The sequence below is a fragment of the Ambystoma mexicanum genome, chromosome 12, assembly GCF_040938575.1.
Source record: "Ambystoma mexicanum isolate Mex_15411 chromosome 12, UKY_AmexF1_1, whole genome shotgun sequence".
NCBI lineage: Eukaryota > Metazoa > Chordata > Amphibia > Caudata > Ambystomatidae > Ambystoma > Ambystoma mexicanum.
The window spans coordinates 495,695,422-495,722,181 of record NC_090936.1 but is presented as its reverse complement, the minus strand read 5'-3'; the positions used below and the strand labels follow the sequence as shown (position 1 = coordinate 495,722,181).

General features: G+C 46.5%; 1 protein-coding gene across 1 annotated transcript in view; it reads left to right on the top strand.

The window, feature by feature from the left end:
* Nucleotides 1–26,760, top strand: part of LOC138513701 (solute carrier family 23 member 1-like) — a 520,832-nt gene that overhangs the window by 132,123 nt on the left and 361,949 nt on the right. Inside the window, exon 3 of the mRNA XM_069628778.1 lies at nucleotides 1,215–1,372. Coding sequence (XP_069484879.1) covers nucleotides 1,215–1,372 — 158 coding nt within the window. The remainder of the gene's footprint in view (nucleotides 1–1,214; nucleotides 1,373–26,760) is intronic.

The window sequence follows — 26,760 nt, the reverse complement described above, 5'->3', positions numbered from 1 at the left end:
GGAAGGTTAATTGGCAGCCGGGCGAGAGGTGAATGTAGGGAGTGTTGCAGAGCCAGCAGGGAGACCTACGGGAAGGTGCTTCCTGACTTAGAGGTGGCAGGCGTGTCACATAATTAACACTGCCTAAAAAGGACCCTGAAATAGTGGGGCATGGAGATGATGTGCATTTGAGCCAAGGTCTTTGAGAGACCTAGCATAGCTGATGCTGTGAAAGCCAAGGTTGGGTAGAGGCTTGAAGCACAAAGTGGGAGTGTGTTCTGTATGTGTGTTCTCTCCAATGAAGGAGACAAACTGAGGGAGAGCCAATGAGGGGGGACCCGATACCTGGGTGAGGTGTTTGGTGAGCCAGTGAAAGCTAGAAGACTGTAGGAGTCTGGTCTGTGAGTAGACCTAGGGGGGAGAGCCTTCTTGAAAGGAGCGATTTGTCTTGCTTTGATGGTTAGAGCTGGACATGTGTAGATTATTAGTATTTATGAAAAGATATGTTGGACAAACCTTGAAACATTTTGTTTTTAAAACTTGGGGTATCCTAGAGGCTAATAACTTGTTAAGGCTAAGTTTGAAGACTCTGTTGGCCAGATTGTTGGAACATTCTTTTGTAGTGTAGGGTATTCCAATGAGGGCCAAGGATTTATAAGAATAGCAATTGGCACTTGTGTTGAAACTTGAACTCAAGGGTGTTGGATGTCTGGAGTATAACTCCTCTGTATGTTGTCCCACACTGTTTGCTATACGCACTTCCTTATTTGTAGTTTACACACTTCATTATTTAGGCATTTGGTCCAAGCCCTGCCTTAAGAACCAGTAATAACCACTTTGTCCCAACAGACCCACCATGTGACTTGTACCTGAATGACTTTTTTAATGCAAAGGGACACTGTCCAATATCTTAGACAGGAAAACCTTGTGGAGATGCATACCCAGCACTACGTGGCTTGTGTACATGCACATAGTAACTGTTAGATTTATAGAAACAATATGTTGGGACCCTTGGATTTGAAAACACTGCCATGTTTCCGCACATGCAATGTTAGACTAACAATCCAAAATATCAAATTAATGCATGATGAGAAGACCAATGCTCCAATCTGTGAAGCATCTGTGGGATTTACTTTTGCTGTGGGATTGTCCACAAAGGAAATCTGTTCAATGTTAATCAGTCATTGCCGGTGGGGTCCCATCTCACAATGTGCATTTTTTTCTCTGCTCCCTAGCACTACCTAACTGCGTTGGGTGGTATTGTGGCCATCCCGTTGATTCTCTCCAAGGAACTGTGTCTGGTACATGATCCCCTGACCCAAAGCCACCTTATCAGCACCATCTTCTTCGTCTCTGGGATCTGTACCCTTCTTCAAGTTCTTTTTGGAGTCCGGTAAGGGAGAAATTGTAATTGCTTGAGTAAAAGTGCTTGTTCTGTTTGAACTGTACATTTCCTGATACACTGTTCGGAATGTAACCGTCTGTTTGGATAAAGATACTCATTTGTAAATGCAACAGAAAAGAAAATATATTCTGTCACAGCTTGGCCCTCTAAAAAACAAAGAGAATATGGCTTCAATATTTACCTCTTTACTGTCAAGGATACTAGCTAAATAACAGATGCAGTCTATAATATGCTTAGTATGATTTGGGCCCTTTAATCTGGGGAGCCACACCCTTGAAAATACCGTCTGAAGCTGGGAGTGTAGAGTATAATGAAAAAGTGGATGTTTGACAATGTTGCGCAGCTGTACACACGCAGGAATTCTGTGGGTGGTCTACTGTTTCCCCCCCCCTGCCTCCCCTCCCTTCGAGTTAGGTTACAGCCTTTATGGTGTGCAGGTAAATCCCCTGGAGAAATTTGGAGCCAGGAATGAACAAGGATTCCAAGTAGAGTGACAATTCTTCAGGCCACACGTAGCTTCCAATAGAGGCTGAGTCCAGATGGTGAAGCAGAAACCCTGTGAAGCATATAGAGTTGCGAAGTGTGACCAAGAGTACTTCGGCAATGAGTAAAGTGCTAACATAAACTGAAACATTTGTGTTGATAACCCACATTAACAAAACCCCTGTTGTAGTCTTCAGAACACTGTTTACTCCCTGGCTCGATAATGTTGTCTTTCTGGCCTGCACATTCTGAATGGCAAATCCTTGTGACATCCAACATGTTTTGGTTTTAATTGCAGAGTTTTCTGATGAATCCGGGCAATTTGTCCCTTCTCAAGGAGGAGCCACCCCCTTTGGGACTCGGGAAGTGAGCCTGCTATGCAATACACTCCCTAGGGGACCGGGCAAGCTGGATCTCATTAGGGCTGACCCCTCCAGAGGGGACAAGGAAACCCCAGACAAAGAAATCTGCCCCAACATGCACGTAATATCCAATAGACCAAAAAGGACACACCCCGCTAGGGAATGAGAACAGGAAAATAATTGCAAGTAAAACAAATTTATATAAGATATGAGATCCTAGCAGAGAACGCTGCTGCTCGAGAGCGCTCTGCCAAACAATACACAGGCAGCACATTAAGAAGACACACATCGTCAGTCATGATGTTTCAAAATAGGGTACAATCTTGGCACTGGATTGAGGGAAGGCCTATGCTCCGGGCACAGGTGGGTCTGCTGGGATCATCTCCGCGGTGTGAAGGTCGAGCTTAGTTGAAAAAGAGTTACATTTTTGACTAATCTAAGCTTAACAGCAGATATTGGCATACAAAGAATTATAGCGGACATACACCATTTCATGGATGGGGGGCCTTTGAAGAGTATAGATAGATATATTGGCATTCTGACCCTTGCATTCCTGGGGGTAGGGTGGCATATGGCACCTCTCCCAGGTGCCTTATCTATGGAGTTTGATCTGTAATTTATATTTCCTGGTGCCTCACAATTCAAACTAATATAATGACAGATGTTAGTTTTGGGGAGAATATACTATTGCACAGGATTAAGTATATGGTGGTTGATCTGGTGTGATTGTTGGAGGGGGTCCTGCAGGCAGTTACTTTCAGAGAGAGTGGAGGGCAGGGGGCAAGTGGACCATGGCCTGGCAGGGAGGGGGTAGAGAGGCCACAAGTAGGTCAGTGGAGATGGATGGGCACAGGGTGTGGAGCTTGCCTCGGTCACACACTCTGCAGCAATCACTTTCTGTCAGTACTCAATACTAACTAATTGCAACAATAAATAGCTGGATGTCTGTGAGAACAAGGCTTGCGCAGAGCTGAAAGGGGGTGGAAGCATCGTGGGCTGACTGTGCCCGGTGCTGGGGAAGGGAGATCTGACCTCTCAGTGGAATTAATTTGGGCCTAGTAAAAGATTGCGGTTGGCAGGATTGTCAGGACACAAAATGGAGTTTCTAAACACACGCACACATTAGGTTATTGGCATACTGGTCTATATTATATTGTGCAAATATTTACGAAGGGGGTGTAGGTGTCTTCCCCCTTTTGCTTACACGTGGTCTACTTGCTGCAGGAATACTGAAGGGGGTGGGACGATGCCACCTCTGCCCCAACATTCCCCCCTTTCGTTACTACTAATGTAACAAATACTTTGTCCCATTACGTCTGCGTTCCTCTGCAACTCTTACTGCCTCGTCCCAGGCAGGGGTACCTTTTATTGGCATCCACCTCTGCACAAATTTCTTAAGCTTTCCCCACAGTGACATACTCTTCAGGGTATATACAATCTCCGTCTAAGTCCACCCACACCAAGATCGTGGGGCTGTTTGTTTGTAGTGTGGTGAAGGTTGTCCACTGCATCCCCTGTTTGATATATTGCCACTGTACGATATTTGGGCTCGTCATTTTCTCCTGTTCGTACTTTGGCTTCTCTAGCGAGAGGCCTGTTACCATTACTTTTTGGCTACCAATAGTCACCATCATCATCGCACTACTAGGATTCGCCTTAGCACAGCATCGAACCCTTAACTGGCACACACAAAAGATCAGCAGGGGGAGATGATGATGGGGACTAGCATTTTCATCAGTGTCCCAAGCCCTAATGGCACCCACTCCAATGCTGTACTGAACCAATCATTCTGCTGCATGCCACCTTCTTTCTTCATTCTTGCTGAGTTCATGCACTGCTGTTATTACGTGTGAAAGTGTCCTGTTCTCAGCATCTGAAGAAGGTATGAAAGTACAACAGCACTCCCGATTTTTCAGCAAACACCGCCCTCCATAGCTGTGAGGAGGTTGAGCACATAATGGTTCTGCATTGTCATAAGTCTCAGTGCTCTTAGTTCCACCTTGATCACGTTGAACCCCTCCTCAGTGTTGTTTGCCAGCTGGATCAGCTCCCAACACACGATCTGGAACCATTTGACGTTTGCTCGGGTCTAGATACTGGGGATCAGTGATGCAAAGAGTGTCTCAGCGGAGTTGAAAAGTTTATATTCATCAGGGATCTGTGCCTAAAGGTCAGAAGTCTTTAGAAAGGTAGTTGGATGCTTTCTTTTTGCATGACACTTGATCCTTCAGTTTGTCTTCAGATAGTATGTCGAAGATGGGGGGGGTGCTTCATTCTTTGGTTGGGGTGCCAGTGGCTGTCTGTTGGGCACCCCTTCTCCCAGGACATGCTCTTCCGGAATCACCAGCAGTGCAGAGTGCAGCGTTGCCAGAGCACAGTAGGCCATCCATGATGACGGGAGGTGCAAGTATGCCTGTTTGGCACACACCCATTAGTGTCCATCAGGGCAGCAGTTCCTTTTCGCATATCTGGGACCACGAGTGACCTGTTGCAATGTGCGTTTGACCCCAGGGGTACTCTTCCTTCCCCAAGAAAGCACAGTTAATATTGCTCTTCATGTTGGATCTTGATTGGCTTTTCGAGGGCTGTGACCCATGTCAGCTTGGTTATGTGTTGGGTCCATGTCTGGGCACATGTTTCTTCCATCCATTGTAGTCTCTTATCTGACAAGCCACGCAGTGCTTCTGTTTTGCACATCACTGTTGCTTCCTGCCATTTATTTTCTGCAAACATTGTCCCTTGTTTGATTTGAAAGAATGGCTCCTTAAAACATGTTGCACCATCAGGTTTCCTTTTGCATGTTTTCTCATCTGGCGGGAGCAGTTGCATTTTCACTGTGTGCCTGGAAGGTGGAAGGTGCTCCTGATTCTACATAGTGCACGATGAATGAGACAGTTGGCTTCCACTGAAGGAGTTTCTTGAGGCACTAAAACCTTAGGCGTACCTGACGCATGATATCAGTGAACATACATAGCAGCTACCATTCGTTGCCTGTCTCCCAGTGTCACTCATGTCTGAGTACCACTTGTTCAACTGGTTCAGATGGCAGAGGTTTTCTACCGTGTCCAACCCTAACCCATGATAAGCGTCATACTTATACTGTTTTACTTACCTTCTTTTCTACTTTTTGATGGGATAGATTGGCGTCTAGCTAAATACCTTTTACATAACCTATCTGTAGTACAAAGTGACATTTGTGCATTAAGGGGTGTGGATGATACATTGGGATCAGTGTTTTGTTGCCAATATTGGGTATCTGATAAGACATTTGGAGCGGTAATAGAGAACATATACAATTTGAGTAAGCTATGAGGTAGTCACATTATCAAGTTGTGAGGTAGCTTGTAGTGTAAACAAAGTGGGTGTTGGCCCCATTACTATTTCTACATTATAAACACTTTTATTCTCATTATATACAAATATTTCAGTCTCTGGAGTTGCTTTGGTTATGTTCTTGTGCAAAGCAGTGAGGTTAGGCAGCATTGTGTTATCCTAAATCGGCCATACCCCAATCCGTATTAGTTTTCCCCCACCCTCCCTTCTTTTACATCTCCCATAATAAAAGATGCTCCCCAATAAATCCCCAACCCTAACATAATGATGCTGAATACAATTGCTACACCATACAAGCCGCAGTCATGACTATATGCCATTGTGGCACTTATTTTATTCCTACTGCTATTTATCTGGGGTCTTTGAGTTGTGAGTAGCATTGTCTCCACCATCGCAGCACCTACAGAAAATGATAAAACTGGGACGGGGATTATTAAAAGTCTGATGATGAATAATGATGAATAAAGATGTAAGATGAGGGAGTATATTTACACCTCTGCTTCGTTCTCTTGTGCATCTATGTTTTCAGTACTCATGAAAGACCCATCTATGGCACCACTGTTTCTCTTTCATTTTCTTGTGGTGCTTCACGTGCTACACTGTGATGGGCTTTCCTCACATCTGATGGGTGCACCCAGTATTTCAGTCCTTTTACTTTTACTGCTAGGCGGGGTACAATATATTACCTCATATGGACCATGAACCTTGGTGAGTTCCACCTTCTTACGAAACTTTGAACATATACTAGTTCCCCAGGCATTAGAAGTTTTGTTGGACTGTCAGGTGCTGCAGTTGTGGTGTCTGTTTCATTTTCTCGTGTGAAGGGTGAGGCAATTTATTTGGCAATACATCTTACTTATTTGGTTAGTTGTGTAAGGTACTCCTTAAATTCTTTGCCCAATACTGTTGCTGTTCTACGCACTTCTGACATTCGCCTCACTGGGGACAGCAGTGTTTGCATGTGTCTACCAGTTACTATTTCATGAGGGGACAAGTGGTGGTCCTTACTGGCCTGCGTGCACAACTGGAATAGGGCTAAAGGCAAACAATAGACCCAATTCCTGAGTATGGCATAGTTTAGACAATCTACTTTTGAGTAGACCATTGATTTTCTTGACCATTCCGTTCACTTGTGGGTTGTAAATTGAGCACATTTTGTGTTTTATTCCCAGTAAGGTTGTTACCTCTTTGAAGAGATCATTTACAAAATGTGTTCCTTTGTCGGATCATATGGCATCACATATTCTCCAAGGCGGGAACACTTCCCTCACTAAATATTTCACTGTGTACTTCGCGTCTGGATGGGCACAGGACCCTGCTTCCACCCAGCGTGAAAAGGGACAGACCACCACAATCGGGTATCTAGCTCCATTGCACCTTTCTCTCATGTCTGCATAGTCGATGTGCAGCTCACGGAAGAGTCCCACTGGGCATGGCAATGTTCCTCGTATTGTTCTGAGTGGTATTCCTGAATTGAATGTTTGACATGTGGTACATTCAATTGTCATTTTGTTAAGATATTCCGGGAGGTTGGTACAAACCAATGTTCCTGGATATCTGCTGCAATATGCTGTTTTGATGTGTGGGCTGGAAAATGTAGTTGTTGGAATGCTACTAGTAACAGCTCTACAGGCATTAGTACTTTTCCTGTTGTATTCTGTCTCCATAGAGATCAGTGGGGGACTGAGTGCACCCTCTTTTTGCCCATAATTCCTGTTCTTTAAGGGGCGCTCTTTTGAATTTCTATAATTTGCGCTATGGGTAGTGCATTATATCCCTCCCCTATGGGCTCTTGTTGTTTCCCTTTTACCACACATTCGGTCATTACTGGTTTTTGGAAATATGCTGCTTGTTTGGCAGCGGCATCTGCTGATGCGTTTCCAAGCGATATTTTATCATTGTTGTGTGTATGGGCTTGGCATTTTACCATGGCCACTACCAATGGCTCTGCAAGTACTTCAATCAATCTGTTTAACAATTCTGTATGTTGTACTGGGGACCCATCTGCTCTCCTGAACCCCCTTCTCCATCGTGATAACCCGGCATGCACCGTAGTGGTGACGTATGCCGGGTTAGAATATATCATTGCTGCACTACCCTTTGCTGTATTTAGTGCTACTAATTCTGCTGTTTGTACCAACATTTCATACCCCCCCTCTTCCATCCTTACCACTGCAGCCCCAACAAGTTTTTCTCCTGTTTCTGGGCAAATTGATGCTGAACCATCTACAAAGAACACGTCTCCCTCCTCCAGTGCATTTTCACTAGCTTTAGGGATGTCATCCCCTTCTCCCTCATAGGTGGCACAATCATGATCCTGCATGTCTTTTACTGTGCATGGCTCTCTGATGAACGTGGCCGGGTTTACTGTTTTGCAGCGTAAGACATGCACATTAGGGCTTGAAATTATGATTTCGTAAGCTGATGCTCTGTGTGGTGAGGGGAGATTTGGATCATTCAAGGATGGCAAACAATGAGTGTTTGACGTACAATGTGATGGAACATCCCATCACAATTGTGGAACTCTTTTCGAATGCAGAGGTGGTTGCTGCGAGAGCTTGTTCGCACGCAAAGTGTCCCTGCATTACTGAATCAAGTGGGCTGCTGTAATAGGCCAGTGGCTTGTGGCCCAGAGATGTCTTCTGTGTCAACACTGCAGTCATTAGATTTCCGTTTGCATGTGAAAATAAAAAAAATTCCCTTTCATAGTCGGGTGTGGCTAGGAGAGGTGCTATACTTATTAGTTCCTTTAGTGTTGTGAATGCAGTGTGCATTTCAGGTGTCCATTTTATTGGTATTTTGTCCTTCTGTGCTTCTTTCAGCCCTTGCAATAGGGGTTGGGTGTAGGCGGCAAAATCTAATATCCATGCACAGCAGTAATTACAGATGCCGAGCAACTTCTGCATGTTTTTTACAGTATGTGGTGTGGCTGAGGCACATACTGCTGCCGCTCTGTCAGGTATTATTCTTTTTTTGCAATCTTTGGAGATCAATTGGCCTAAGTACAGGACCTTAGCCAGACAATTCTGTTATTTGCTTTGGTCTACTTTTACCCCTTCTGGGCCAGCAATGTTAGTAGGCTGACAGTCTTTTCTGCATGCTTCCTCCCCGTTACTACATACCAGGAGGTCATCCACGTACTGAATGACTGTGCTTTGTACATCAATATTGCTGAAATCTTCGTACAATGTTCTGTTAAAGATACTTGGGCTCTCACAGTACCCCTGTGGCAGCCGGCGGTGTTTGTATCTCCCCCCCATTGTGAAGGCGGTGAGATATTGGGATTCTGGGTCGAGGGGCACTGAGAAAAAGGCATTTTTCAGGTGAACCACTGTGAAGTGGGTGGCCTGTATCAGGATGCTGCACAAGATGGATGCCGGGTTTGGGACAAGAGGGAACGCTACGCTTTCTGGACAATATTATATAGGGGGTGGAGGTCCTGGATCATACGCCACACCCCCCCTGTCGCTTTCTTGATTGGATAAATGGGCGTATTGCATGGGGAGTAGGAGGGGACAATGATGCCTTGCTGCAATAGTGCGTGTATTGTGTTTTTTATATCTTCCTCTGCTTCCCTGGAGAAAGGGCATTGTCTCACTCTGGGCAAGACAGCACCTGGTTTCAGTTTTATTTTTATGGGGGTCCTGTCTCTCAGCAACCACACATCGTGGGGGTTTGTGTTACACAAATATGGCGGTACTTGTAAGTCTGCATCAGAGAAACATGGCGGTGCACTGACAGTGGGCATGAGGGGGTTTGCTATCGTCTTTTTAAAAAAAAAATTCTTATATCACAGGGCATGCACATTTCTAACATAATCTCCCCATCACTGTCATTGTCAGTGAACAGTTTGTCTGTTAATTCTCGTAATGGGATATTTGGATCAATATACATCACTGTTCGCCGCTCACACCGATGTGGGTCCATGGCAATTGCTACAATACGCTTTGCTGACACTTGCACTCCCTGTAGGTCAAGAGAAATGACTGTACCAGGCACTATTTTGGGTGTGGCCACAGGTCGGAAAACAAAATCGGAGGGTACTCTCCATTCTTTTCATGTTTGGGGACTGCTCTTGCTAATACTTGTATCCCATTCACAAATATATCTGCATTTGTGGGTATTCATCGCACAGTTGTCTCATTTGCTAAGGTTTGTATCAGTAACATTGCTCGGAGTGCGCACATTCCTGGGGTGGAACACACTATCCCCCCGTCTGTAAATGCTATGGTCATATTGAACTTACTGACTAAGTCCTGACCCAATGCCTTTTATGAGGGACACCTCATGATGGTAGGGGTGCTCAGACTGTTTTTCCCCCCATCCTGACATCACAATATTCTGTGTAAGGAACCATAACCACAGCCCCAGAGAATCCCCGCGTCCCGAGATTTTTGCCAGATAATGGAAAATCACCTTCACATAGACATGATTTTTTTTCCCGGGAGTCCACCATAAAGATGAACTATTTATTCTCTATCTCTGCCCCCACCAGTGGTTCCTCGTCTGGATGCAAGGTAGTGGATAGTACTGGACAAGGCTTCTCTGTGGGCTATCCTAGTTGGGGTGAGTATCTGTTCCGGGGCAAGAGAAAATATTTTAATTGAGCACACATGTCCCCCGATAGGGTGCAGGTGCGCCATTAGCAGTAGTGACAAATGGGTTTGCAGGTGTCACTTGATTTTGGCAGGCTGGGCGGGACTGTATACAGTGAGAGGGGTGGATGAGCGTATTGTACCCTGGTATAGGTCTGCTATCGGGCTGCCCATCTGGTTCATAGTTTCCTATGGGCAGGCTGTATGGGCTACCCGGGTGTGGGTGTCCGTACGGCTGTTCATTGCCATACCGCTGGTTGGTCTGGTAATTGGCCACTGGCCTAATTCGGCATTCCCTTGCAAAATGACCTCATGATCAGCATGGTCCAGGTCCACCCCCCCTTGGTCCTTGTCCTCCATATCTTCCCTCCTCCTCCCTGTTGTCCTTGGTACCCACCTCTCCCTCTTGCGGGTCTTCCTTGCCATTGGGGTCCCATGTAATGTTCTTCTCCACCCCACTGTTCCAGGGCCCTTCCTTTCCTTTGTTCTGCGTAACGGGTGTCTCTTCAAATATTTTCCATTAGTCTGGCACTTTGTGTCTATTTTGGAGCTGTTTCCTTTTGTATTTCACCATTAAATAGGTTGCTACATGGTCTAATGTCCCCTTATCAAAAGACTCTTCTTCTGGACAGGCATGGGGTGATCCCTCCAACTTCATTTCTGTCACCCATTGACTATGGTACTTTTTTATCCTGTCATGGTATAAGGGGAGGTTTTTTCAAATCTGGGATAGTGGGATCTCCATCCCCATGCTCTACAAGGGGCCTCTTTTTCTCGCCCCCTTTCCCACCGTCACCTTTAGGTCTTAATCCCTGTTATCCCAACAACAATATATATATATTTTTCACTTCAAAACATTACTTATACATTTTCAGGACAGACACATAAAACATGAACCATTGAACACTTCGACAAAACACAACCAACAAATATGTTGACAATACCGAACAAAAACATGAACCTTAAATGTTTTTACTTTTACCCCAGAACCCCCCTCTGTTAAATCATAACCCCCTTCTCACACATTCAACATTCACATCACCTCTGCCCCCTCTGGGCCTGCCTTCACAAAGTTTATAAGAACACTAAAATACTGCACTATAACAATAACCACTAATTATTCCTGAGCCTACTAATTATGCGAGGCTCCTACTTTTATCCTCTTTTTCATTTAATAGTCACACTGGGCGGGACAGTCCAATGCGGCGCCGCCTTCTACTCCTTTGCAGAGCTAGGTTCCTGTTTCTCCTCTATTCTTCAACTTATTCTTCCATATAAAAAACAATTGCCATAAAAAGATACTTATTTTCATACACTCATTTTACTCATTTATACCCTAACTATGCGTGTTCCGTTCCCTTATTAAAAGACTCCATAGACACATTTTCCCACTTTCCCTTATTTGTTTTTCCCTTGAAATTAATACTCCCGTGTCCGTGTTCTTCCAAGAACCTCAGTTCGGTCTACCCACAATGTCTCCGCCTCCCCGTTGTGGCCCCACCTGGCTCCAGCAAGCAGTTGGGTATTCGCAAAGCCGGGACCTACAAAATCTTCTCTTCTTCCTACATGTTTTTTGGGGACTGGTCAGCCCTAGGTGGGTGAGGCCCTGGATCTCTCTGCAATTACGGGAGGGAGGGTCTCGAGGAATATAACGCAAGAGGGGTCCAAAATGAAGTCTCTTCCCCAACATGCACGTAATATGCAATAGACCAAAATAAAGGACACACCCCACTAGGGAATGAGACCAGGAGAATTGCAAGTAAAACAAATTTATATAAGATATGAGATGCTAGCAGAGAACTCTGATGTCTGAGAGCGCTCTGCCAAACAATACACAGGCAGCACGTTAAGAAGACATACATAGTCAATCATGATGTTTCAAAATAAGGTACAATCTTGGCACTGGATTGTGGGAAGGCCTATGCCATACTGGATAGTGTAGGGGAGGTCGGCTGCTAATTGGACGTTGCTCCTCTTCGCTCTGGGCACACATGGGTCTGCTGGGCTCATCTCTGCGGTGTGAAGGTCGAGCTTAGTTCAAGAAGTTACATTTCTGACTCATCTAAGCTAAACAGCAGACATTGCCATACGAAGAATAATAGAGGGCATAAACCATTACTTGGATGCAAGGGGGCTTTGAAGAGTATAGACAGATATATTGGCCTTCTGACCCTTGCATTCCTGGGGGTAGGGTGGCATTGGCCCCCTCTCCCAGGTGCCTTATCTATGGGGTTTGAGCTGTAATTTATGTTTCTTGGTGCCTCACGATTCAAACGAATATATAGACTGATGTTAGTTTTGGGGAGAATATACTGTTGCACAGGATTAAGTATATGGTGGCTGATCTGGTGTGATTGTTGGAAGGGGTCCTGAAGGCAGTTACTTTCAGAGAGAGTGGTGGGTAGGGGCCCAGTGGACCATGGCCTGGAAGGGAGGGATATAGGGGGCAGAAGTAGGTCGGCGGAGATGGATGGGCACAGGGGGTGGAGCTTGCCCCGGTCTCTCACTCTGCAGCGAGCACATTCTGTCCGTTCTCAATACTAACTAATTGCAACAATAAATGGCTGGACGTCAGTGAGAACAAGGCTCGCACAGAGCTGAAAGGGGGTTCAGGCATTGTGGGCTGTCTTTGCTGGGGAAGGGAGAGCTGACATCTCAGTGGAATGAATTTGGGCCTAGTAAAATATGCCGGTTGGCGGTTGGCAGGACGCAAAATGGAGTTTCTAAACACATGCATACATTAGGTTATTGGCATGCTGGTCAATGTTATATTGTGCGAATATGTACGGAGGGGGCGGAGGTGTCTTCCCCCTTTTGCTTACACGTGGTCTACTTGCTGCAGGAATACTGAAGGTGGGATGATGCCACCTCTCCCCCAACAATTACCCTGATAAAAGGAGGAAAAGGCTGGACACCTCATACCTTAATATTTAGAGGAAATAGAGAAAGTTAACAATACCTCTTTCCTATCATAAGAACACGCCTAAACCAGAAATATGGTATTCCCCACTTCTTGATAATGACTTGTCTAACCCCTCCTCAGCCTTCCTATATATAATCGGGTACATTCTGTTCTTTTCCCCAAACACCACTTAAGTACTGTTGAGTACCGATTTCATATGAGAAACAGCATTCAAGTACTGAGAAGATGTAAATCAAGGCACATCAACCTCTCAATTTTCCATGTCCCCTTAACAAGAATCGGGCATTTGACATTCGCTATGCACACCTGCAGCCTGTAAGACTTTTAAACCAGTATAAAAAGCACTCAATGGTTGGATAGAGTAGGAGGGTGTATGGAAGTCACAGCTGAGACAGAGTTTCACAGGACCAGAAGGCAGAGAGCGGGACGGCCAGATGCTTTCCCCTGCAGAGTAAGGCAGGGAGGAGGAAGCGTGGTGAGGCAGCCGTGTCTCCAAGGAGCCAAAGACCGGAATTGGGAGGTGACGCGATTCCTACAAGACTCTGTGAATTGCTCGTTTTCCTGGGCAGTGGGAAGGAGCGTCTGAGAGGCAGGGGGCAAGACCTTGACCTCTGTGGTTGAAGCCAGAGACAGCAGAAGCAGAAGTGTGACCAGTGTGTTTCTCGGCGTGAAAAAAACCCGGTACGTGAGTCAGGCCTCTATCGCTACAGTGTCTCTGAGCGAACACGTGCAGGCGGCACGCTAATGAAAGCTCTTGCTATTGCTACAGTGTGTTTGAGTGAATGCGTGCAGTTGGCACGCTAATGAAGGCTTTTAATGGAAGCAAAGCAAAAGTAACTGAGTGGTTGCATGCAAGAGTGTACGATCTTGAAAGACTCTGTGGTTGGATGAGGAGCTCATCTAAGGAAAGAGTAAAGAGACTTTTCTGAGTGTAAAGAAGCACTGTGGCGGTCCCCAGGCAGCAGGTTAATCTAGTAGGGCCTCAGAGAGCCCACAAGGAAAACAGAAGAAACATTGAACAAGTAAGGCGCCTGGTTGCATGACCTGTAGTGGGTGGACCATGCGGTCTGACAACTGCGCCATGACCATGGGGGTCCAAAGCTGAATAAAGAACGGTGAGCTGAACTGTAATATTATACAAGAGGCAACGGTGAGCCAATTAAATATTTTGTGAAATATAAAGCAGTCAAGAGGGTCCAGCTCATGGCGACGGAAGCCTAAGAGGTCCGCTATAGAAGAATATTCCGACAAGAGAACTTTGTAAATCTTGGTGCTTTGAACTTTGGGAAGGGAGCTGCAGAGGAACTCCACTGTTATACTAACTTTATTCTGGAACGTTTCTTGAGTGCTTTGAACTTGGGGAAGGGAGCCAATGAGGAGTTCCACGTTCTCCCTACTTTTACTTTGAACACTGTTGAGTTGGCCAAAGCCCATTCACCCTGTTATTCTGTAGAAGTGAAGGCAAGTATAGGTTTTGACGCAGGCAAGACTTTTACTTTTGATTTACAGACTTAGACTCCCCTTCGTTTTCCTTTCATTAGGGAACATTCCTACCTTTAGATTTGGGGCAAGTTAGGTATTTTCCCATCCCGACCATTGAAATAAAGGTTTTTGAAACCCTACCTTCTGATGTTTGTTAATCTGCTTAGAATCACATGCTGTGCATAGGTCCGACATCCAGTGGTCGTAGTCGAAAAAGGGGACGTCGACAAGGCGTGTCTGTAACACTATCCCTATAGTGACGTGCGTTGTACCCACAATCCCTCACGCGTCAAGGTCCCTCAGATTGTTTTTTTCCGCCCAGCTTCTGGTCGCCTTACGCGGAGCTCCTAGAGAGACATTGCAAATACTTACTACGGACCTCGGTCCTTAATTATACTTATTATATTAGTAAAGATCCCTCCCCTCGACGTTAGCTGTGAAGCTGTTTCTCCGCCGAGCAAGTTTTTCGACGGAGGGGAAGAGACGGAGGAGATCCTTCGGCGCTGCCGAACACGTGGCCTGGCCTCGCCGGCCAACATACAGTAGGGAGAGTGGGGGTTCGAACTTTTATCTTCTCTTTGAGAATGTCTTTCTTTCTCCCCTATCTTATTATTGCCTCAGCTATGGAGAGGACACCTTTTAAGTTTTGCCCACGCTGTAGGGGCAAATACACTTGGAAGGACAAACACAAGCTCTGTAATCGTTGCTTGCCCCTCGATCATAAGGAGGACAGCTGCACGGCCTGTAAGCTCTTGAAACCAAGAACTCTTAAAGAACGCAAAGTTAAGAGGTGGGCGGCCTACGCTATGTCGAAGTCAGTTTCCTCACCCGCCGCCGCTGTTACAGAAAGTGACGAGGAGGGTGATAACTCGACGTCCGTTACGGAAGTCATTAACCCCCAGAAGGAGCGCTCGCGCTCCTCGACATCCGTCCCCGGCCCCGACGGGCTCGGCTCACGCCCTGCTTATGGGGATGAACACCCCGGCGACAAGGACGCACATAGACCCCATAAGCCTAAGCACACAACCCACGGCTCTTCTTTGTCGAAGACGAAGGATCCATCAGTGCCGAAGGGGACGCAGGGCACTCCGGCGTCTACCTCAGACCGTAAGGGTCTCAAGCCCCACCCGCAAACGCAGCTGCGACCAGCGATTGGGCTTTCATCAAACACGGGCGCTACCCCAAAATCATCCGACGTAACGCTCCATAGAGCGGCCGTCGAGGAACAACGAGTAACGCAGGCAACGTCGACACCAGAGTCCTCTACTGACAAACTCGTTGTCGAGAGCCTGGCGAGAATTGTTTCCGAAGACAAAATTAAGCGGACGACGAAACAAACGTCGAATACCGCACAAAAAGCTATGGAAACGCCGAAAAAGCACAAGAGTAGCCAGGAACTGCCCCCTTCATCTAAGGGAACTTCTGAACTACCGGAGGGCTTTTCAGAGGGCGACGGAAACCTTTCTTCGACGTTGTGGGAGCGTTCTAAGCGTTTTGAAGGTGAAAACACTGATTTCCCCCCTCTAGACTATTCAGGGGTCCCCCATGAGATCCTTGACAGACTCCATTCTTGTATGGAGAACATGGAAAGGTTTTTGGGAAACTAAAACCCACCTACACCCAAAAGACCAAGAGAATGGCCCCAGGATGACCCTAGGGTCAAGATTCCTAGGCGGTTTCCCCCTTCTACAGACGTATATGACCTCACTGAAGAGGAGCAATACCTCCAGGAAGATGAGGAGTGTTTGGGTGGAGAGGAAGAACATGAGGAAGAGGGGTTTGAAGAAGATCCTTACACTAGTGCAGGAGCTTTCGAAGAAGATACAGCTACCTCGCAGCCCTGGCAATCCCCATCAGTGCAGCCTTGGCAATCCCCATCAGTGCACTCAGACCCTGATGTCTTTCACCCTTCTCATCCCAAGGATTCACCTATTGGAAACACCTCTCCCATAGATGACCAACCTTCACTTAATGCACTATTGCGCAAGGCAGCAGCGCATTTTGAAATAGACACAGGGGAGACTCTTCCTGACAAAGACTTTGTAGAGAAAGTTATTAAAGAAAAAGCCCCTGTTAGTCAGTCTATTCCGCTCCTGGCTTCTATAAAGAGAAGAATAACTCCTTCCCTTTCCAATCCTGCCTTAGTCAGAGGGCTCAACCCTCGGATAGTGAAGCTCTTCAGCCCTTCGTCCTCTGACCCTTTGTACATCAGAGGACATTCTATTCCGGAATCCCTCGTAGTTACTAATACAAGGAAGAGAGCGGGGGTACCACTATCCACTAGTGAGGCACCACCTGACAAAGAGGGCAAGAAGCTCTATGCACTTGGGAAGAGAATCACGACGTCCGCCGCCTTCTCAACTAGGATTGCAAATAACAATTCCCTACTAGCTAGCTACGCAGATGCACAGTGGAGCAAGCTGCGCAGCAAAGCAGAGGACGCACCAGAACCCCTGCGTTCACGCCTGTTAGCTATAATCTCAGAGGGAACTCTTGTAAAGCAGGGCATCATAAAGAACTCCTTAGATGCCGCAGAGACGGCTGGCCGTTCCCTGGTTCAGGGAATACTTCTCAAACGCCATGTCTGGCTGCGCAATTCGGGTTTTAAGCCGGAAACCCAGGCTTCCCTGATAAATAAGCCCATAGAACAAACACATCTGTTTGGGAAAGCAGTTGATGAGGCCCTAGAACATGCGACGAAAGAGTTTGATACCATCAAGACTCTTGACCAAATTTCTAGGCCCCCTAACAGACGCGGCTATGGCAATAGACGCTCCTTTCGTGGCCAACGCCAGCAGCAAAACCAACAGCAATTTTACTCTGCTACCAACTAGCCCTCTAACCAGGGTAACAACACCCAGTTCAGTCAAAGAGGCCAATGCCGTGGCAGAGGAAGAGGTCGCGGCTCCAGCCCCAAAGGTTCCACGCCCAATACCAACAAATGACCCGAAGATTCGGGTCCCCTCCCATGCATCACCGGTCGGGGGCCGGCTAACATCGTTCCTTTCAGCATGGGAGGGAATATCGTCAGACCGCTGGGTATTATCCACCATAGCCCATGGATACTGCATCGAATTCAACGGTTCCCCGAAGTACAGACCCCCACGGAACCGACGCATGACACAAGAACACCTCACCATTCTTCTTCAAGAAGTAGAAGAGCTACTGAAAAAAGAAGCTATAGAGGCTGTCCCCCTATCTCAGCTAACGGAAGGTATTTATTCAGTGTACTTCCTTGTACCCAAAAAGGACTTAACCATGCGCCCTGTATTAGATCTGCGCCCAGCGAACAAGTTTGTCAAACCCCAAAAGTTTCGTATGGTGACCTTGCAGGAAGTAATCCCACTGTTATCACAGGGGGATTACATGACAACACTAGACATGAAAGATGCATACTTTCATATTTTAATGTTGCCAGCGCACAGAAAATACCTCAGGTTCAAGATAGAGAACAAACACTACCAGTTCAGAGTACTACCCTTCAGGATAGCATCTGCACCAAGGGTATTCACGAAAGTACTGGCAGTGGCAGCGGCCCACCTGCGCAGGTTATCCATCCCGGTATACCCTTACCTCGACGACTGGCTCATAACAGGGGATTCTTACGAAACATGCTTCTCCAATACCCAAAAGACCGTAGACCTTTTGTCCCAACTGGGCTTCTCCATCAACGAAAAGAAGTCCAGCTTAGACCCCAGCCAAATCAAACAATTCCTAGGGGCTCTAATTCGAACAAAGGACGGCCTCATCTTCCCCTCCAACGAGAGGGTCCAAAACATGCTGTTTCAGATCCCCCATTATGTGGCAGGTCGAGAGGTGACGGTACGCAAAGCAATGCGCTTGCTAGGGATGATGGCGTCATGTATTTATTTGGTACCTCACTCGCGCCTGCGCATGCGCCCAATGCAAGAGTGGCTCTACAGCCAGTGGTGTCAGGCCAGCGGACAATGGGACGATCTAGTGGTAGTCTCGCAGGCCTTGGTTCTCTCGCTACGGTGGTGGACAAAAGAAAACCTGTTATTAGGGAAAACTTTTGCCACACCCGCAGTGGAAGCCACTCTAACCACAGACGCATCCCTTACAGGATGGGGGGCTCACCTATCCCATCAGACTGCTCACGGAGCGTGGACTCCGAGCTAAGCATCCAAGCATATAAACCTGCTGGAACTACTAGCGGTGTTCAAAGCACTGAAAGCCTTTCAGGAACACTTACAAGGAAAGACAGTGATGGTCCTCACAGACAGCACCACAGCTATGTACTACCTCAACAAGCAAGGGGGCACTCACTCTCCAGGACTGTCCAAGCTGTCCCAGAATATATGGAAGTGGGCTCTCAAACACAACATGTTCCTACTATCACAACATGTACCAGGGGAACTCAATCTGCTAGCAGACAAACTCAGCAGAGACTTCCCCCTGCCCGAAGAGTACGAATGGCAATTGCACGAAGACATCGTCTTAGACGTCTTCACGCAATGGGGATTCCCGGAAATAGACCTGTTCGCAACTCTGGAAAACTCACAATGCCAAAGTTACAACTCCAGGTACCCCCAGAACCAGTCCAAGGGGAACGGTCTGTCGATTCAATGGTCAGGGACATTTGTTTACGCCTTTCCCCCGACTCCCCTTCTCAACAAAGTGGTGCACAAGATGCACCAGGAGCAGGTTACCATGATACTAGTGGCCCCAATGTGGGCCCGGCAGCCATGGTTAGCTCACTTGATGGTGATGTCCCTATCTCCCCCAGTGAAACTTCCCTGCCTGTACAACATGCTGTCACAGGACAAGGGCAGGACACTGCATCCATGCCCTCAGACCATGAACTTAGCAGCCTGGCTCCTGAGATCATAGAATTTGGACATTTACAACTCCCGCAGAGATGTATGGACATCGTCAGGGAAGCCAGAAAACCTAATACTCGCCATTGCTATTCTAGCAAGTGGAAGAGATTTGTCATCTGGTGTAGAGGTAAGAGCATCAACCCGGTTGACTGCTCTCCCACTAACATTGTTCTGTACTTGACCCATTTACTGGATTCAGGTCTAGTGTTCAATTCCATTAAAGTCCACCTAGCGGCACTTTCTGCATACACCACTTCCCAACTTAAAGTGTCGTGGTGGAAGATACCAGTTATCAAGGCCTTCATGGAGGGGGTAAAGAGAATACACCCTCCGATAGCTAACCCAGCTCCCGGATGGGACTTAAATGTGGTACTTTCTAGACTCATGGGCCCTCCTTTCAAACCCATGCACAAGGCAACTCTTAAAGACCTCACTCTTAAGACTGCTTTCCTAATAGCTATCACCTCCATTAGGAGAGTAAGTGAACTACAGGCTCTTTCTGTACTAGACCCCTTCGTAACAGTTCACAAGGATAAGGTGGTTCTAAGCACACACCCAAGGTTTGCACCAAAATTCATCTCGAAATTTCATGTAAACCAGTCAATAGAACTACCAACGTTCTTTCAAAACCCTTCCAGCTTGGGAGAAAAAAGTCTGCATACACTAGATGTACGCAGAGCTGTCATGTTCTACATGGAAAGAACCAGACCACTGAGAAAGACTAATCAGTTCTTTGTCTCTGTGGCAGCAGGAAGAGAAGGAGATGCAGTTTCAAAGTCCACTATATCTAGATGGATTGTTCAATGCATCACTCTCTGTTACACTCTTGCTAAGAGAGAACTACCATTCAAGCCAAGAGCACATTCCACTCGAGGCACTGGGGCTTCCATAGCGTTCATTGCAAATGTTCCCCTTGAGTCCATCTGCAAAGCGGCTACCTGGAGTTCTGTGCACACCTTTACAAAACACTACTGTCTAGATGCACACTCTAGATCTGATTCCCAGGTGGGACAGGCAGTATTAAGACATCTTTTCTCTACTGTTCCTTGTCATAACCCACCGCCAACTCCGGGTACTGCTCGCTAGTCTATGCACAGCATGTGATTCTAAGCAGATTAACAAACATCAGAAGACAATGCATTACTTACCGTAAAAGCATTTCTGATGGTTGTATCTGCTTAGATTCACATGCGCCCACCCTTCCTCCCCGCTCGAATGGAAGGAACATAGACATCCTTTTCTATATTTCTCTCTTTTCTGTACTCACTCACGTCTAGAAGGCTCCCTCAGGGCAGAAAAATACAAACAGAGGGACCTCGACGCATGAGGGATTGTGGGTACAACGCATGTCACTATAGGGATTGTGTTACAGACACGCCTTGTCGACGTCCCCTTTTTCGACTACGAAAAACAAAATGCAATACTCCGCAGTGACCACTGGATGTCGGATCTATGCACAGCATGTGAATCTAAGCAGATACAACCATCAGAAATGCTTTTACGGTAAGTAATGCATTGTCTTACTGTCTGTGTCATTTATTGATACCATGTCTGCCTCACAATGGGTACAGTCGACAACAAGGAAGGGGGTAAGGGGGTACCCTCTGGGGAAGAAAACTCCCTTTTGCTGATGTAAGAAGGTCCAGATTCAGTTTGATGAAAAGGGAGGAATTCCGAACCAAGGGCAGACCCGCATGGTCTCCACGAGACTTCAGGAATAGATGTAATAAGTTAAGACTCCAATAGATGATGAGGGGGAAGCCGGACCCAAGGTAGAGCAATGAGGACTGGAGGAAACATCAGGAAGAAAGGTAGAAATGGAGACTAAGCACAGTTGTAGACGTGAACGAACAAGGATCAGATAACGACAATGGAAGGAGAATCTAGCATATGGGGCACACCCTGGAAAGCATCCGCTTACTGGAGCGAGAAGTGTTGCAATGCAAAAATCTCTGCTGACGGCCTTCATGTCCAGGCATGATGGCTTGTTATGCACAGAGCATAGAGAAACTAGAGCGCTGCAATGCTATGTCAAAACGCGTAGCAGGAAGACCGGATTCCCCTAGAACGGGGAATCATGACAGTTAGTCGGGAACATCCAAAAAGTCCGAAAAAAGACAGAATGGGAGATTTGGCCGAATTTCGGCCGTTCGAAAATTCCAAAACGGCTGAAAAGTGCGACCAAATCCCCCCATTTGGTGGTAGGGGATGTGGGGGTGTCCCCCACACCCTTGTTCACTACATTGTGAGGGGTCCCCCGTAGCCAGTACTATTTTAAAAAAAACAAAGAAATGTAATAATAATTCCAACAAATTTAAAAAAATGAAAGGCAAAGAACCCTGCGGCGGAAGTGAAAGGGAACAGGCGTCGCAGGGACACAGCGAGTCAGCGGCACACAGAGAGGTGTGGCACCACAAGGTAAGTAGGGGGGTGGGGATGGCGGCAAGGGCAAAGGCTGAAATGTTCAGCGGAGAGAAGACCGAAAGTTATTTTCAGAAAAATAACTTTCGGTCTTTTCTCCCTCAAACACTTAAGCCGCAGGCTTCCAACTGCGATCCAAGGAAGACCTTGTCGCAGGAGAGAAGGGTAGAGGTGGTCGAGAAAAGTGAGCAGGTGGGGGATAAAAGGTCATTTGCAAGGGTATTTTGGATGTTGGAAATTCCTGAAGCAAAGTAGAGAGCTAGATCGTTTGCAGAAAGAGTAGAGGAGATGGAGGAGGGTTAAGGAGGTGAGAGGATTGAGTGGAGATATTTTTGGAGGTGCCAAGGTTAAGAGATTTGAGACAAAATGAGAGGGAGTGGGAGTCACATTTGGCAAAGTAGAGAGCAGAGGAGTAGTCTTGAAGAGCAGTCGGGTAGATTTGGAGATCCGAGGAGTGTCTAGATCTTTGCCAAGTGTGAAGGTATTTCCTCATTGTTGCTTTCAGGGTGCAGATGGTAAGTGTAATTCAAAGCCATGGATGGGACGGTTTAGAAGTGAATTAAGTAAGATAACAAAGGGGTGCAGGAAGCCCCTAAAAGAGGTAAGGATAGAAGAAGAGCAAGTACAGGAAATACAGAGAGGGGCAAAAGATCAGAATCGTCGCGGTTAGGGGGAGCAAAGAACCTAGCATTTTTGAAAATCTCTGATATTACCCCATGAGAAGAATGTGTGTGAAAGGAACTGTAAATAAAAGGGCGTACCTTGACCAGTTGAATTTTGTATTTGGAACGGAACTTGTGTTTGTAACTGAAGGGGGCTGAGCTAGGGGAAGGGAACCCTAAGAGGCCTAACAAAGATAACCCCTTATTTGTTGAAACAAGGAGACTTAAGCTTGGGGAAGGGATCCCTGAGAAGCCTGGAACAAACTTTTATATTTCTGTTTAGTCTGAAACCTGGAAGGATTGAAGCTTGGAGAAGGGAATCCACAGGAACTCTAGACATTATGAGTTGTTTGAACAGAGTGCAAGAACTTTGTGCAGAAGATCTAACAACCTAGTTTTTTTGATTGTGCTGAATTTTGATGATACTGACCAAGCCACACCTAGTGAGACACACCTGAAACCAGCCTTGGTATACATTTCTTTTTGAATCACTGGCAATTAAGGGGTTATAGAGACTTCCTACCACATTTTATCAGAGAGTGAGGCCAAGCATATGTTTAGACACAGAGACGGATTTTGGTTTTGGTCTTTATTGTTATAATGTTGAAATGTTGTTAAAACTCAATAAAAATACTTTAAAAATACTAAAAAAGTTTTTGCGCCAAAAATGCATTGTTTTCCCTGTAATTGTCATTAAATTAATACATATTTTTTAGTGTGCAGTACACCAGCAGTTTTGTTTTTATTTAAAACAAAAAGCAGTAGACACACCAAGTTTAAACCCACTACTATTAAAAACATATCTTTACCCAAGCAGCTGTATAAAAGAGTCAAAAAGAGGTCTTAAAACTATATATTCAGTCTATAAAGTGAGCTTTATATCTTAATTATATTCAACTGTACCCTTCCTTGACAAGCAGCCTGGCCAAGGCTGCATGGATGTCCGCTCGGCAGGCAAGGTGTTTTAAGGTGGTGTGGTGCTTGACTAAAGTCTTTTATTCCTGGCCAAGCATGCTGGGGGGACACGTCTACAGTAGTAGGGAGGGCCCTACTCCCAGAGCCTCACCCAATCTGCACATGTTGGAAGCAGCCCAGGGTTGTTAAGATGTGTTTTGTGACATCAGCACTGAGCCACGGGTGTGACCAGGTGACCTGCTTTAATAAAGAAGCTGAGCGGTCTCCCAACACGGTCCAACAGGGTGACTCCTGTACCAGAAAGTGTCGGCTGGGTGCCCCCCAGAAACTGAGTGCCTGGACTGGGTGTCCCTTGAGTCCAGACTTCATATTGGCAACGAGAAGGTAGGGGCCTCCGGGCCCTGTGGTGATGGATGATAAGGGATGACCCATACTGTGGGGATGCAGCATTTGTCGCTGGGTACTAGTAGTGGCAGTCGCCGTGACCAGCAGTGGCCGCTGCAGTGCTGTGAGCAGCGGGCCGCCACCTAACACAATGTATCTCCCGCTCAGAGGGCAATAATAGTGTTGCCTGGGCTCGGCCACCCAGTAAGGGACAGAGCAGCCCGCGCTGCTGTGCCCACAACGCGAACTTGGAGTGCTCCTGAAATGTTCCCAGACCAGCTGGTGGTGGTGATTGCTGCGCTCCATGTCGGAGCTCTCTAATAGAGTGGTTGAAAGTGCACGGCGGTCCGCGCACCCAGACATTGTTCCCGGTGGCAGTGAGCCATCCACACTCTGAAGTCAGAGCGGTGGCAGCTGAGGTGCTGAGCTTCCCTGCTTCCAGTGTGGATGCGGCCATTGCTGCCCCACTCAAGATGTTTTGTCTCCCGCTATGAGGAGGAAGGGCAGCGGTGGCCACATTGGGGGTGCTGCATGGAAGTCTCTCCTGCCCGAGGGGAGAAAAGGAAAACGCAATTATCTGTGCTCAGAGCAAAGGTGACAGAGACCTACCTCCTGCCTGGCGAGGGGGTAGTGTATGCCATTCGCCACTGCTGAAATTGGGGACATGACTCGTGCAGTGTTCCCGGTTGCCACAAGAGGAGAAAAATGGAGAAGTAATTGCCGAAGCAATAAAGTAAAAGAGAGGCTGAGGTGAAGTGCGGCCGACATACTCGGAGCAACAGAGATGCTCCCTGGAAGGCCCTGAGCTGAGCAGGTAGTGATGTTGAAAGTGCCCTGTGACCGGGGTTTAACGAGAAAATAAATCCCTGTTTTACAGTTGTATTAGAACTTGCTCTCCTGGATGAGGTGCAAATTCATCAAGTGGCAGCTGCTAAGTCAAGTGTGTGTAGGACTAGGAAGCTCTCCCGTTTGACATTATACACAGAGGCCATCAATTTTAACTTCCTGCTAATCCTCAACACTGGAATAGGTGACTTTCATGCTGCTGTCGGGAACAATTTCATATCAGCTATGGGTGGCTGATTGTCTTTGTTTTGCTTCGTCTCCAGCTATTCGAGGTCATTTTTCATTCAAACATGGGTCTGTGCTCCAAGAACAGAACTGACAAAAAAGGAAGTGTGTGTGCCCTGTGCTAAAAGGGAATGGCAGAACTAAACTGGCACAGGCCCAATACAGTAGGACTGATCTAGCAAAAGAGGGTTGCAGCTCTGTATGAGTACTTGTGTGCCCTCCAATGCCAACAGTACTGTGCTGCTGCCTGCCCCACCATCAATGAACCAGACCGGTGTGGCCGCCGGTGCGCCCAGGTACAGCTTTGCCAGCGCCTGAACTCATACTAGTGCAAGTTTTGAACTGGTTTCCTGCATGCCCGCTAGTGCTTAACGTGAACATGTATTTTGTTGCTGTATGCCTGCATGTTGTTTATATGCTCAAAGTGGTCTCAGTGAGAATAGTTATGTGAAGCTGTGCTCCTGCAGATTGTCAGCATTCTTTATATGGTGTCAGCTGAGGTTTATAGTGAAAATGTCGACTGCAAAAATGTCGATAAAAATAATGTAGAAAAAAAACTTTGAATGTTTTTTTAAAAACATATTTTAATGGGGGGTTCGCCCCCAACCCCCTGTTTATTTTTACTACCTAAACCCAAAAAAAAAAACAAATTAAAAAAAATACACATTCGGATATTTTTTTCGACATTTTTGCATTCGACTTTTATCCTCTCGATATTATAACTGGATACAGTCAGCTGACTATGTCAGTTGATGGTTGAAGTTCCATCCTCCAATGGGTAACAAAGGTTCTCTCAATAGTGGCGGAACTGTCAACATTCCACCGACCCTATCACCCTTAATGTCTGTGAAGTTTGCTCAGCACGTTTGATATTTGCCACACTCTGAATCCCAATGTATGTGGTAATTGTTTGCACCTATGATTCCAAGTATTGCTGTTCATGGCTGTTAATTTACTTTATGTCAAGTGATGCTTGTCATTGTTTCATTTGTTATGAAAAAGGAGGAATGTGATGTTGTGCCCCTTTAAGGAACAATGAGTCCCTGCTAAGGGCTCATGCTGGTGTCACATGTCTGTGAACATGTGACCAATGTAATAAAAGGGATGAGCGGTTTCCCGCTCATCAGTCAGATCCACCAGACTCCTGCCTTTATGTTATCTCTCTTTCCGGTTTACAATTGAAGTAGAGGCTATTCCCCTTTAACCAAGGTTAGTTACCTCAGTATAACATTTTCAGAAAATCTGAAATGGCTAAAACACATTAAATATACAGAATGCAAGATCTTGCAGTCAACAGCTAGTATTATGCATTTTTGTAAAGGTTTTTTGTAAAAGTTTGAAGCAAGCTGAAATTGTGGATGCGTTTTCACTTTTCACCTCAGGTCCCAAAATATGTACTCTGGATAGCATTCCAATAGATGTCTGCTTCCCCTAACTCGCAGGCAGAAAAGTCATTTTTTGAGGCACAGCAAGGCTATGGTACTTACACACCATTAGAGAAAGGCAGAATGTCCACCAGCCCAAGACCAATGAATCCATGAAATAATCACTAGTCAAAGAAACTGCTCCACGGAAGAGTGAGGAAAGTAGAGAACTTGCTCACATGTTGGTCCCTTTCTGAAAACCAGGAGTCTCTGCAGAGAACACAGAACTGCAGTTGATCGTGGTCTGCAAAGGTACATTATCCAAGATGCCACTGACCATTGTGCCTATCTTTGAAGTTTCACTGGAACAGTGAAGCACAAATCCGGGGAGCCCAGGCCCACACCTAACACAACCCAGGTTTACAAGTAGCCTAGACAGCAATCTAGGGGAAACAAGGGGGGGGGGAGGGGGGCGGGGTGAACATAGCCTCTCCTTGTGATAGGCAGAGGACGGTAGAAGCCCAGGAGGAGAGAGAACTC